This window comes from Pygocentrus nattereri, chromosome 4 (genome assembly GCF_015220715.1).
Source record: "Pygocentrus nattereri isolate fPygNat1 chromosome 4, fPygNat1.pri, whole genome shotgun sequence".
NCBI classification, from domain to species: Eukaryota; Metazoa; Chordata; class Actinopteri; order Characiformes; family Serrasalmidae; genus Pygocentrus; species Pygocentrus nattereri.
Genome location: NC_051214.1, coordinates 25,156,751 through 25,171,747, shown reverse-complemented (window position 1 = coordinate 25,171,747; position 14,997 = coordinate 25,156,751). Strand labels below are relative to the sequence as shown.

General features: G+C 39.0%; 1 protein-coding gene across 2 annotated transcripts; it reads right to left on the bottom strand.

Moving 5' to 3' along the window:
• Positions 1–3,735: 3,735 nt before the first annotated feature.
• ociad2 (OCIA domain containing 2) lies at positions 3,736–14,871 on the bottom strand. 2 transcript variants are annotated; one of them, XM_017687543.2, is made up of 7 exons: positions 14,721–14,871; positions 13,292–13,376; positions 8,946–8,999; positions 8,463–8,510; positions 6,810–6,960; positions 4,354–4,439; positions 3,736–4,001 (listed from the first exon to the last, which is right to left on the bottom strand). In XM_017687543.2, exons 1-6 carry the CDS (start codon positions 14,781–14,783, stop codon positions 4,355–4,357), a joined length of 486 nt encoding a protein of 161 aa, XP_017543032.1. In that variant the 5' UTR covers positions 14,784–14,871; the 3' UTR covers positions 3,736–4,001; position 4,354. The 2 variants fall into 2 exon arrangements, with proteins under 2 accessions (XP_017543032.1, XP_037393598.1); XM_037537701.1 differs by lacking the exon at positions 14,721–14,871 and having other exon boundaries at positions 8,946–9,016; positions 13,292–13,358.
• Positions 14,872–14,997: the final 126 nt, after the last annotated feature.

Here is a 14,997-nt window from a genome sequence, read left to right as displayed (position 1 = left end):
TTCCTTTGTTTACGATCTCGTATCGTCTTCTTGGACTTTTGCTGTTCACACAAAAACGTTCGTCAATTGCTGCCCCAAAATGTGGTGCTGCGTCCTGGCCAGAGACAACGAAGGCTATTTGCTTCATCTCCAGATTGTGACCATATTCCTAAACTATACAGTGGGAGGGGACAGGGCTAGACATGCCACGCATGAAGATGCACCATTAATGGACAAGATGTTGTCAATAGCTTCGTGTTTTGGGCTCTGTGCTCGCAGTGTGGACGTATACACATGATGGTATGTTATAGCCCACAACACCAATTGATTTTCTCAGTTTGGACCACATTAGACTCCATTTTCTAACTAGGCATTAATATCCCAAGCATGGCAGCAGAGCATTCGGACCCTGAGCACAGCACTTCAGCCCACTAAGTAAATATATGGACACAGCTACAGAAATGTATGGATAAGTTACTGAAGAATCAGAGCTGAAGCTGGTCACAGGCTATTCCACCTTAATGTAGCTAGATATTACACAGACCACTTGTGCAAACAGTTCCCATTATCTTCTCCAGGAGTTTGAGAACACAGTATCTCAAAGTCCATTCCTTGTGTTGCTGCCTCTCAGATTATTTAAAGGTTGCTAATTTATATCTGTGCTGTGGTATTGGCATAGCACATAAAACACTAATGTATTTGAGGCATTGTACAGTATCAGTTCTGGGCCTGGAGAGCTAGAGGCAAGCAGTGGGGTGGTTTCTCTGCTCAAACACACCAAATAAACATTGTAATGAATTAAAGTTGAAGTTAAAGCGCTGAAAAAGAGTTGAATCAGGTGTCAGAACTTTTCAGTAACGTGATGGTTTAGTTCCAACCTCTGTCAGCTACACCTGTTCAAATTAACCTGTATTTTTAGAGGACTTTTATCAGGTGGGTGGGAATGTTTTTTGTGGGTTTCAGAGTGGTATGCCGAAGCTGAACTTGGCAGAAAGGTAGATGTCCAGCAGGAAGTCTGGTGACCACTCCTGTACAAGTTTAACCTTCTGTGGGATACAGGTTGGAAAAACAGAGCCATATCTACTGTAGAAACCATGTGTTGTTAGTTTTGTACTGCCAAACTAAATCCCACTTACTGCAGCAATCCCTGTGAAGGGGCTTTGTGAGCTTCAATGTAAATGGCTCAGGATGCCTTGTGGGTTGGAACATTGCCTTTTTTGCTAAAATAGCCTTACTAGTTAAATAATCTATTTACATGGTTAAAGCAGTGGTCTTGTTAATGGAACTGTTCCTGTAGTGTTTGTCTGTTTTCTGTTTTCTGTGCAGTGTTTCACATACAGGCCTATCATACTGCTGTCGTGTGTTTATTGTGAAGCAGCTGTCTGTTGATTCACTTTGATTGCTGGGTCTTTAACATAAGAAACAAAAAATGTTTTTCGAAGAACTCATGGAGAGATTTTAGGGTCCAGGTTGTCTGACAGTAGCACTGTGATAATGATGATTTCCTTTTATCTTATGGTTATCTTCAATGCTATGTTTTAAACTACAACAAAAATAAAAACAGCAAAAATGTTTGAGAGCTACACTGAATAACTTAATGTTTTACCTGATAAAAGGACTATGAAATCTCGTCATGTTGTTTGGCACATAGAGTGCCCTAAGGTGCCACAGAGTGCCCGCTGCCCTTTATATTGTGTGAAGACTACATAATTACTGGGCCAAAAGAAATTGCCTAAAATATTTTGACTTACAAGAAAAATTACGAAATCTTTCTCCTGTAAATGTACTATTTTGAAGGTTATGTTCAAACAGCGATGAAATATTGGCCTACATACTGGGGCTCTGAGACGACTGTTGAAAATGTTTCTATTTTGCATTTTTTAATATTTTAATACACATTTTGTTGATCCGGCGGCACGGTGGCGTGGTGGGTAGCGCTGTCGCCTCACAGCAAGGAGGGCCTGGGTTCGATTCCCCTGCCGGGTGACCGGGGTCCTCTTTGTGTGGAGTTTGCATGTTCTCCCTGTGTCTGCGTGGGTTTTCTCCGGTTTCCTCCCACAGTCCTAAGACATGCAGTCAGGCCAATTGGACATGCTAAATTGCCCCTAGGTGTGAATGTATGAGTGACTGTCTGTCTTGGACTGGCGACCTGTCCAGGGTGTATCCTGCCTTTCGCCCGAAGACTGCTGGGATAGGCTCCAGCACCCCCCCGCGACCCTGACGGAGAAGCGGTTTGGAAAATGGATGGATGGACGGATTTTGTTGATCCTTTATTTTGAGTGGTCCTTTTTAGATGATTAATAAGCTAGTATTGGTAACACCTCAACCAATAATCAGTGATGCAGCAGTAGTGAAGCATCTTTATACACTGAAGTAAATATCTTGTAGATGAAGTGTTGATTCGTTACTTACATTAAATAGATAATATTGTTGAAATGGTAAATGAAGACACTTAATAGGTCAATTCCTTTAAGCAAAACCCAACCTTACCCAGAACCTAACCTTCCCCTTGGTCCTAATTCTACATCTAGACCTTAAACTCAACCTAAAACCTAACACTAGCCCTAATCCTAACCCTGACCTTAACCTAAACCCAAAAACTAATCCTAATCCTGGCCCTATAAAATCAACCCAAAACCTAATCTTAACCCTCACCCTGGCCCTAGTCCTAACACTAACCGTATCCTAAACCTAATCCAGTTAAGCTCCAGTTACAGAATGGTGTGAGCAGCATGTCTTTAACAGCTTGCTGAGATGGTCTATATCACCTGTTATATGTTCAGTGACTTCAAAGGTTAAAATCTACAGATATGCATTTGGACTGTCCGAACAAACAAAACACAACTGAATTCAACAGAACACATTTTATTTTCACAGTTAATTAAAATTCTCTTTTCTAATAATCTACTGAATATATTCACCGCTGTTACATCACTGATATGTCATTGATATTACTGAGAGTCTGTCAAGTGTTTATTTCATCTAAATAGAACCACTCAAAAAAGGGTCCTCCTCATTACATATGATAGCAGCATAACAATTTGAGCGACAATTAAAATCTATGATGAATTACTTGAATTTCAGAATTCCTTTCAACTTAATATATTAATGTAATGTTCCCCTTTTGCTTTAATGACAGTGCATTGTCAGGTATGGATTCCATGTGTGTGAAAAAGCCTCTGATCAGTAGATGAAAACCACTTGAGAGTCAAGGGAACATGTGCTTCAAAGGAAGGAATAAGACTAAAAAGAAAAAAAAATCTATTGACCTTTTTCTACAAAAGCCTTAACATTAACAAACATTAACTTAACAAGTTTTGGTTTGAATAGTGACATAGAAATAATGCAGAATTTCAAATTTGTCATTCATTTTAATTGTCGAATGTCTTTCTTTCTTATAAAATGTTCAAGATTCTTAAACGTTCTGTGTAAATTCATCGTTCCCCATTACTCTCATACACTTCTTGGGACTGTACAAACACACATATCAGCCTTGGCCCATGTTTTTTATTGTTTTTTTAATCGTTTTTTAATGTACACATGTAAAAAATATGGTTCCTCAAGGGACCTTTTCTTTAGTTTTTCTTTAGTAAATTGCTCTGTTTAGAACCATGAGTTCTATATAGAACCATTTCTATACTTTATGGTTCTTTGCATGGTGAAACGGTTCTTCAGATTAATGGGGAGTGTGTTGTATATGGTTCTATGTAAAATGTTGTTACAAGCTTGGCATCATAACAATAGCAGAACCCTGTTTAATGCTTTATGCAATTTTCAAAAAGGTTATAGAACCATATTCAACATTCAGTCTGAAGAACCATGCATGCAAAGAACCTTTAAGCATGGAAATGGTTATACATAGAACCTTTTTTTTTACACAAAAGTACCCATGAAGGACCATCATTTTTGAGTGTGTTATTTGGGTCTCTGTGATCACACTGTATTTCTGTGTTTTCTGGTTTGGCTCCCCCTTGTGGTGAATCTTATTTTGGTCAGAAGTGTCTGTGTAGATATTTGGTGACCTGTAATGGAAACATACAAGTATTAAAGCATGAATATGAGATTAGTTTTCACCTGAGGAGTATATGTGTATATAGCATGTCGCTGTTGTCGCAACAAAACCTCGTATCTCCATTTTTGACGTTTTTCAGTTTTTGATAAAATGTGAAAATTCCTGCTGTTCTTGTTTTTTTACATTGTGTGTAAATTTCATGACCAAAAGAAACGACACAAAATGAATTGGAAACACACCTGGTTCCATTGACTTACATTAAAAGTAAAGTAGGTTTTTACCTTCTGCAGTTAAGTTACCATTTTGGAGATACGAGGTTTTGTTCCGACAGCAGCGATATGCTGACTATATGGGGACTCTACCTCAGCTTTGAGTGGGTGTTGCAGTTGCTGCTCCAGCTTCTTGATTTTCTAGTTTCCGACACTCCTGACATTCATGATTGCAGTGTCTGCAAAAACAATGTACAATGTAAAGAAATTGTCAGTGGAAACATATTTAAAGTCATGACATCTAAACTCACACACAATATTCAGGCTTCAAAACAACTGCTGTTTTTATGTGACATACTTTTGGCCATTTTTATGGATAACAGCGTCAGAAACCACATAAGCGAGTTGGTTTAATGTTACATAATTTGGTGCAAGAGTGTCATGATTTAGGCCTGCAGTTTGCACAGTTTTATAGTGGTGAGGTGTAACCTTCCATTACTTGTTAGCTAGCAGGGATGTAAACGGGGACTTGGGTACTCAGTCAACCATTAAAAATGCCAGTATTAGAATATTGAAATCACCATTTGGCTATTCATTCTGCTTCATCACAGGAAGATAGAGGAAATATACAGGCCTATAATCCAAATATACAAGCCTACGGTTTTATTCTTCAATACTGTAAAATGCAGAGAGTTTGCTTATATTTGATAGTGAGTATGTGTATTATGTTACTCCAAACTATGAGTGTCTCAGGATGAGCACATTGGCAAAAACACATTGTTACGGAGTCATAGCACAGCATTTGGCAGATAATCTTAACCAGACAGACTTATAGTTGATCATTTTATACAGGTAGGCGAAGGTAGTGTTAGGAGTGTAGCCCAAGGACTCTTATGGCCATAGTGTAGGGTGCTTACCCAGGTGGGGATTAAACCCCAGTCTGCAGCATGGAAAGCAGAGGTGTTACCCACTATACCAACCACTTCCATAAAACTTTATTTGGATGGTCCACTGTAGATTTTTTGTAACTGTTCAGTATATTGTAATATATATATATATATATATATATATATATATATATATTAGTGACATTCAACTAAGTAGCCATTAAATGCAACTTATTGTGAAGTTAAGTGTTACTTGGATGGTCCACTGTAGGTGCTTTGTAAATGCTCAGTTGGCCTAATATATAAACCAGCTTAGGCCAGCATGGAATTCAAAGCTGCATTTGTCAGCAGGTAACACCACCTGTACGAAGACGATGAGTCCTCATCAGCATCCAGTGTTTTACTAGTTCATTGTTGTTAGCTCATTATCTCACCTGCAAGAACCTACCAACTTTCCTCAGCTATTTTTGAAAAAAGAAAGTTTTTTAAATGTTTTGCTCTGTTTGCTGCTAATTGTTTTGTGCAACCTGAGTGCTGTAAACTAAAAAGGTGAGCCTAAAGTCCCAAATATCAGCCAATGTCTGTTTGTTTGCCTATTTTCCTTCCAGGCTCGTTGTTATGGATATTTCAATATCAAAATTAGTCATACATAATCATGATACATAGAATACATAGAATTGCAGAAGTGCGTCCTGTGAGTTTAGACTGTGGCATGCGTGCACCTTTAGGACCACCTGATATTCGTCCCAGATATTCGCTGGTGGATCATTCGCAGCACAGCATTGGCACCAGTGTGGTAGTGGCGTTAGTGTGTGTTATGCTGGTATGAGTGTATAAGGTGCAGCCGTGCTGATGGGATTTTTTTTAAATTATATACATCTGCTTCGTTGGTGCACCTTGTGGGTTTGCAGCTAGAGACTGTAGCTCTGTACATCTTTTTACAATGCACAATGTGTGTCCCTTTCTGACCACAGGACCTCTGCTGACTGAATAACTCTCAACAGCACTGTGCCTGATAGACTTATACAAGCACTTTCCAGTGCTGTGCTGAGATCGGTCAAGTGCTCAAATAATATCTGGTGAAGAGTGCTGTTGTGGTGGTCTCTTTTCATAGCTGAATCAGTTAAAATGGAGCTAACAAATGGGCTACAGTCCAATGCTGTACATCTACAACACACATCTATATAGTAGATGTATCTGATTAAATGGCCAATGAGATACAAGGCAGTTGTTTCTGATGAACTGATAATTTAGTATATGATTTACTTGCTGTCATGCTTGAGAGCTGACAATGCTGAAACAGTTGTGGGTTGGAAAAAACTGACTAAGGAGTTTTGAAGGCTATAGGAGAAGTTTAAATGGAAACAGCGATGAAACGGAATCACACATACATCTCCTAAGCCGCTTCTCCTGGGTGCTGGAGCCTATCCCAGCTGTCATTAGGTAGAAGGCAGGATACACCCTGGACAGGTTGCCAGTCCATCTCAGGGCAGACAGACAGACAGTCACATACACCTAGGGGCAATTTAGCATTTCCAATTGGCCTGCCTGCATGTTTTTGGACTGTGGGAGGAAAACCATGCAGACACAGGGAGAACATGCAAACTCCACACAGAAAGGACCCTGGTTGCCCTTATTGCTGTGGGGCAACAGAGTTACCCAGTGCACTACCGTGCCTGAAATGGAATCAATATTGTCAAAATATTTTCTGAAATTGCTTACCTGTGCCCTCCCCTAAAGCCTGGGGGCCCAAAGCCTGGTCCCCAGCGTGGACCATAGCCTTTACTGAACTCTGGTCCCAGCTTCTGAAACTTTTCCTTACATGTCCCAATGTAAGAAGCTTTCCCAATCGCATAACCCAGAATACCTGCCACTGGAGTACAGAAGAGAGCAAACAGGTCACTACCACGTGAGTACTGGTAAAAGTGAATGTAGTAATCATTAAAACACATCATTACTGTGTCACAATCTCTACATGCTATTCACTGACAATTGCAAAATAATTCAGTCTGAATCCTCGAATCTGGACAAAAAACTGTATGGAGAGAATTAAGTGACTAAAGGAGCTCTGCTCCTACCATACCCACTTCAGGTCAGGAAGGGTCATTTTTAAGGTGAAGATCAGTTGAATCAGGTGTGTTGAGAGCATGGGATACACTAAAATGTGAAGGGTAGGACTGCTCCAGGACCAGGTTGACCAACATGAAGCGTCCTGCTGTCCAGTGCTGTACAAAAAGCTTCACTTTGCTGCTCACCCTTCTGGTGATACCAGTGCCTGTACAGACTAAAACTATTTACCCTTGTGTGACTTTGGGGTCTGTGGGACAATTTTTTATGTTTACCAAAAGAAAAAAGATGCAATTTATTATTATTTCAACATTTTCCAAGCCTTCACACTGTTCACCTCCTACACATTTATATTACACGTGTGGTGTTGGGTGAACCTACATGGCCTGCTGTTAGTGTGTGTGTGTGTATGTGTGTGTGTGTAAGTGTGAGGGTGGACAACAGGGACAGGCTGCTGACTGGCTACAGCTGCTAAAGGAGAACCCTATGCTGGGCACTTGTGATATTTTAAACATCTGATATTTTTACATAAATTATTATGACTGTATTTATTTAAAAACAATAATGTGGTGGGTCCAACAGACCACTGAGTAATAAACACACACCACACAAGGGTTAAATCACAGACACTGTTTTACCTGCCTCACAATACACTCAGCTCTTTTTACATTCATACTGGCTCATCATGACAGGCTTCTAATAGTAGTCACTGGTTTTCACTGCTAAAAGTGACTGGTTTTCACAGATTTCTTTCTCACTGTTACTCTGATAGGCCTCTAACAGTAGTCATCAGTTATCATTGGATAATCTGATTAAATCAGATTGTGTAAATGCTTAATCTGGTTAAATCTAGTTAAATCAGACTGGTTAAATATGTCTATCCTGAACTTCTGTTCTGGCTGGTGTCTTTTTTTCTTTTTCCCTACATTTAGTATTGCATATTAATTGTAAAATTCTATTCTCTATTTATTTTGCTCTTGCTGTGTTATTGTTTTTCTATCAATTGTTGACCAGAGGAGTATGGGTTCCCCCTTTGAGTCTTAGTTTCTCTCAAGGTTTTCCCTCCTGCTCTCTGGGAGTTTTTTCTTTCCCCTTTTGCTTTTGGCTGGCTCAGCGGGGCTTTCGACAATGGCTGTTGTAAAAAGCGCTGTATAAATAAACTTGTTATGACTTGACCAGGGAACTACTGCTCTAACATATTAGTCCAGGGTGGACAAGTAACAGGTTGGTATTGAACTGGATTTTGACAAATTAGCTGCAGACAAATATAAATGAATAATTTCCTCCATGGTTTATTAAGGGACTTACGTGCAAGTTTAGGGAATGGTCCAAACCTCTTTGACTGTTTCCAAACACCTGTGAACAAACATACAGTATGCTGCAGAGTTTGGATCTGCTGGAATCATTTCTGGATATGAAAACAAAATGTACACCATCAAGGTGGAGCTACAAGACTGGTGTTTCTGGTGTAGTGGCCAGTGAGTGTCCTCTGTCTTCTACTGTGTATGTGAACGATACATATGCAAGCGAATTCCGTTCTGTTTTGAGTCAGATGGTGAGTGTGTTTATTTTACTGTCCAGTGGACACAAGTTACAAAATAATGAGTGAGGCAACTTCCCTGGTATATGGTAGTATTAAACAAATTCAAGCAGAGGTTTGGAGTGATTCAACTCTCAACACATTCACCAAAATGTTTGCAGATGAGGACATGATACTGCACTACATCTACTTGGCAAACAAATGCTGTAGCTTTGAAAGTGCAGTGAGTGCTAAAGAACTGCGATATTTACCATTGTAGATCAAGCCTCCAGTGACGGCCATGCTCCCGAGAGAGAGAGGCAGAGCTGGAAGGGGTGAAATACTGTTTTGAAGATTAAGTAGGTTCATAACATCACTACAGTTGCATGCAAAAGATTGTGCACCCCTAGTCAAATGACACAATTTATTGATTCTCTTATTCTAACTATTGGAAAAAACAATCAAAACGTGAAATATGGCCTGTGCATAAGTTATGGCATGTGTTTTATTTTTTAAGATGTTCAATTCAAATAAATAGAAATTGTGCCTTAAAATTTGTGGAATAATACCACAGTTTGTTCAATGGTGAGGACATTTTCAACAAAAAAATCAATAAAACAACTTGAAAGGGGGATTCAAACATTTGCATACCACTGTCAGGACATCACTTGTCACTACATGCAACAAATAACATATAGAGAATCTATTACAATACAACTGAATATTATTTATATTCATGTTGACAACACATAACAATATTTAACCTTCACAGGGGAGCTATTGAAGTTCAGTATTTTGTCCCTGGATCTGAGGCCATATAATCTGTGGTCTCTATCCTCCTTTTGCATATGACAACTCAGTATAAATGAGTGGTTTTATACCCAGCATCTAGTATATCCCTATGAAGTATATGAGTTGCTCAAAGCCTGAAGAATCCATCAACAATTATTCTAGAGTGGCAAACTGCTCTGTGTTAATGCATAAATACACTACAGGTTTGTCTGAGGTGAGGACATGACACTGCACTACATTTACAAGACAAATCTCAAGCACTGTAGTTCAGAAAGTGCAGCGAGTGGTAAAGATCTGCAGTGTTTACCATTGTAGGTCAGGCGACCAGGGACAGCCATCACTTGAGGATAATCAAATTGAGACATCTGGACCGGCAGCCAGTTTCCTCCCATGCATTAAGCTCACACAACATGTCTGAGCAGGGGGATGTGGCTGAAACCCAAAAGGCTAATGTGGAAGTGAATCCACCCAAAGCCAGTTGTAAACACTACTGACTGATTAGGTCAAGTTTACTCTACTAGGCTTGGAAAACCTAAAAACAAAGCCTAACCCAAGCTGCATTATGTACAGCGCAGATTTAAATCTTTTTAGATATAATTCCATTTCCAAAAAAGTTGGGACGCTGTGCGAAATGTAAATAAAAACAAAATGCAATGATGTGCAAATTATTCAAACCCTATATTTCATTGAAAATAGTACAAAGACAACATATCAAAATTGTGTCTGTTTTTAATGCAGTGCCACCTGAGGGCCCAATGATCATGGCCAGCAAATACTGGTTTCTGGCCTTGTCCCTTTCATACAGATATTTCTCCAGATTCTCTGAATCTTTTAATGATATTATGTACCGTAGATGATGAAAAGTAAAAGGTCTTTGCTATTTTACTTTGAGAAACATTATTCTTGAATTGTTGCACTATTTGCTTGTGAAGTCTTTCATAGAGTGAACCCCTCACCATCCTCACTTCTGAAAGACTCAGCCTCTCTGACATGCTCTTTTTATACCCAATCATGTTACTGACCAGTTGCCAATTAATCACCAGGTGTGTTTTTTAGCATTAAACAACTTTACCAGTCTTTTGTTGCCCTCGTCCCAACTTTTTTGGAACGTGTTGTTAGCATTAAATTCAAAATGGGCAAATATTTTTCAATAAATAATACAAATTTCTCAGTTTCAACATTTGATATGTTGTCTTGTTTGGCTCTATTTTTCTCTTTTTTGGATACTTTTGGTCTAAAATAAAATAATGAAGCTCCAGAGTTAGAGATGTGACCAATTACAAAGCAGTACTGATGTCGTCAGCAACGAAACAGGATGAAATTAAACACACAGTAAGAATCTGACAAACAGCTAAACAATTTGAAAATTCTCAGGAGAGTACAAGTACACGTAATTGAGTAACTGTAACTAGTTACACCCACCTGAAGATAGAATTTGTAGGAAACTAGACAGAAGGGAAGAGAAGCTTCCATCATAGTCATCCTCCCAAACATTTTCCTTTTTTTCATAAGTCCATTTATTCTATAGGCTATATTTTCAAGTTATGTGTATCATGATACTAAACTGGTTCAGAGTCAGAGTTGAAAACATATTTTGGACTTTTGACTGACTTGGACTTTAGGCTAAAATCCTTTTCCTTTGAGTGTCCCTATGCCTTATTATTATTGTTATTATTGTTATTATTATTGTTATTGTTATTGTTGTTTTGATTTATTAAAACAAATGATTGAACATTTAATTTTGTCACTAACAAAATTATCGTAACACTACAGTAATTTTACCAAACCTTTTGGCAGTGACTGATTCAGTAATAACAAAACCAAATAGTCAACTAATTTTACAGTACATGACTACAGTACAAACACAGCTTTGAACAGTTGTACACACATAAAATCATAATATCTTTCATTTTTCATTAAAACACAAAAAGCTTACTTATTTGCAGAAAATCTGTATTTTGATGATGACAATTTCTAATGTTACACACTGATTTTCAGACTTTGAGACTCCAAAAAATTTACTTAAAAATATGAACTAACAGCTCACTATGTGAACATGAAGGACAGGGATGCAGTTGTATTTCCTGCTCTGAAATGCAGGGGTGTGGCTAAAAAAAGGTGTGCCTACAGACTAAAACTCTTTGTTTTTCAGTAGTTTGACATTTTTTTAACTTAAGTTTTTTTACAGCAAAAAAGAAACTTATGATGAATCTACATATTTCAGTTTCACTTTAAATGAAATCAAAAGTACTTTTTAAAAATGATAAAAATAAAATTACAAACGTGTATAATAAAGTAATTTGAAATGTAAGGGTTAGGGTTTGGGACAGCCACCTCCTAACAGAAAGTACCCTAAAAACAATGATTTTTGTGTTTATGTAGCACATTACTATCTAATTAATGCCTTGGGTTTAAATAGATCATTAGATCATAGCGTAAACCTTGCATACACTATATTCCCAAAAGCATTCACTCACCCATCCAAATCATTGAATTCAGGTGTTTCAATTACTAACATGACCACAGGTGTATAAAACCAAGCACTGCAGACTGCTTCTACAAACATTAGTGAAAGAATGAATCGATCTCAGGAGCTCAGTGAATTCCAGCATGGTACAATGATAGGACGTCACCTGTCCAGTCGTGAAATTTCCTCTCTACTAAATATTCCACAGTGAACTGTCAGTGGTATTATAACAAAGTGGAAGCGATTGGGAACGACAGCAACTCGGTCACATAGTGGTCGGCTACGTAAAATGACAGAGCGGGGTCAGCGGATGCTGAGGCGCATTGTGCGCAGAGGTCGAACAACTTTCTGCAGAGTTAATCACTACAGACCTCCAAACTTCATGTGGCCTTCAGATTAGCTCAAGAACAGCATAGAGAGCTTCATGGAATGGGTTTTGATGGCTGAACAGCTGCATTCAAGCCTTACATCACCGAGCACAATGCAAAGCATCAAATGCAGTGGTGTAAAGCGCCGCCGCTAGACTAGCAGTGGAGACGTGTTCTCTGGAATGACGATTCATGCTTCTCCGTCTGGCAATCCGATGGATGAGTCTGGGTTTGGCGGTGCCAAGTGTAAAGTTTGGTGGAAGGGGGACTGTGGTGTGGGGTTGTTTTTCAGGAGTTGTGCTCGGCCCCTTAGTTCCAGTGAAAGGAACTCTTAATGCTTCAGCACCAAGAGATTTTGTACAATTTCATGCTCCCAACTTTGTGGGAACAGTTTGGGGACAGCCCCTTCCTGTTCCAACATGACTGCGTACCAATGCACAAAGCAAGGTCCATAAAGACCTGGATGAGTGAGTTTGGTGTAGAAGAACTTGACTGGCCTGCACAGAGTCCTGACCTCAACCTGATAGAATGCCTTTGGGATGAATTAGAGCGGACACTGTGAGCCAGACCTTCTCGTCCAACATCAGTGTCTGACCTCACAAATGTGCTTCTGGAAGAATGGACTAAACCTTGTGGAAAGCCTTCCCAGTAGAGTTGAAGCTGTTGTAGCTGCAAAGGGTGGGCCAACATCATATTAAACCCTATGGATTAAGAATGGGGTCTCACACAAGTTCATATGTGTGTGAAGACATACGACCGAATACTTTTGGAAATATAGTGTAAATCTAAGGTCTGAATACTGCAAAGGGTAACTGGAGTGTTCAAAAAACTAAGAAACAACAAAAGCAGAGGTTTTAATCAGTATTTCATCTGACCACAGAGAGAATGATCCGGCAACAAATTAATCGCTCTCGTATTATGAGACAACAGAGATTTAAAAATTTTCAGAGGTCAGAGTCAACGTGATGAGACTTGTGTGTGTGTGTTCTACCTCGGTACCAGAAGCTCTCTTCTTGACATTCTTTCCAGACCCGCCTCACATCCTCCCTGTGGATATGTTTGTCTCCAATAGGACACTATTGTCAATATGGGACAGCATGTTACAAGACAGCTCATCAAACTCACATGTCTTTTTCTCTCAGGTATTTTAATCATGTGTAGTTAATTGACATATTTTAGTCACATAAATTCCCCACACTGTTTTTTTTTTTCAGTGTATGTGTAAAATAAGTATCACATGGTACTTTTCGTTTTACAGGTAATAAAACATGCACTACGGAGTAATTAACAACAATACAATCAAGCCAACTGTGTCAGGTGTGTAAGACATGCTTTTAGAGCACCAGTTTGCAGAAAGTACTTTTTCAAAGTTTCTGTGTAATTAAAACCGTGAGATGTAAACAAGTTATTCAAAGAGTTTTAACATGAAATCCACCATTCTAGAGAAACTAGAGAAAAAAATGTAAAAATACATATTGGGCATTCTAAGAAAAACAGCACCAAAAGAAAACATATAGATAGATAAATTTACCACTATCCGTATTACATTTAAAAACAATTAAAAATGGCTACAATGGTGCTGTAGATATAGTGATTCCCGGTTCTTATCACAAGGATTGATGGCTGGTTGACTTTTTTTTTTCTTTTTTTTTTTTTTGCAGTGAGCCATTTTACATCAAACCATGTTGAATGACTTTGCTTGCATCTCAACCACTGAATTATGTTTTTTTATAAGTAGAATTCCCCTTTACTTTATTAACACTAACGGAATGGGTTCATTCATTTTGTTAATATAAACTTTGTTAGTGAATTCAATTATTAGAATAATTCAATGAGTGAATTCGGCCATTTTAAGGAGGATCCAGTGCTGAGACAAGCATTCAGTTACACATAGGATGCTCTGGATCAGCCAGACATGAGCCTAAGGTCACCATGACCAATGCCATGTGTCAGCTAGTGAGGTATAAAGCCCCCCAGCGTTAGGCTGTGGAACAGTGAAACTATGCACTCTGGAGTATCGGATCTTCATCCACGGCCTTTGGAGTGGTCTTTGTGACCCAGAACTAATCATCCAGCATCAGTGCCTGGCCTTACTAAAGCTCATTGAATGCAATCAAATCTTCAAAGCAATGTTTCAACATCTAGTGTAAAACCTTCCCAGACAAGCAGAGGCAATTACTACAGCAAAGGAAGAAAAACATTCTATTAATACCCTCAATTTCAGAGGAAATGCTGGACACGCAGGTGTCTACAAACTTCTGGACATATAGTGTATTTTAAGACAATATTGTGATACTAAAGCTGCCCAGCACTACACCATCTCTGTAAGCTTTGCCACCTATGAGAACCATAAAGTTCAGTCATCATCCAACTGCTTATCTTCCTCAAACATAAACTCAACCCATATTTTTCAAACTTACCACCCAAGCCGCTTTTGCTTTAACCTGAGCTCCTTCTGTATTCTCAGTTGCTTGTGTGCTCATTGTTCTCCTGGTCTCTCAGAACCTGCAGTCTATCAGCTGCTCTTACCTACTTCCTCTGTTCACTCCTTTTTTCAGTGCGTGCTTGGGCCCCTTTTTTCAACTCTGCCTTAAAAACATGTTTGGCTCCTCCCTCCTTGGGTACACGTTAAACAGGCCCTTCCCAAAAGCCTAGTCACGCAATCTCCAGCAACTTTGAACTGCTGATTCAATTCTC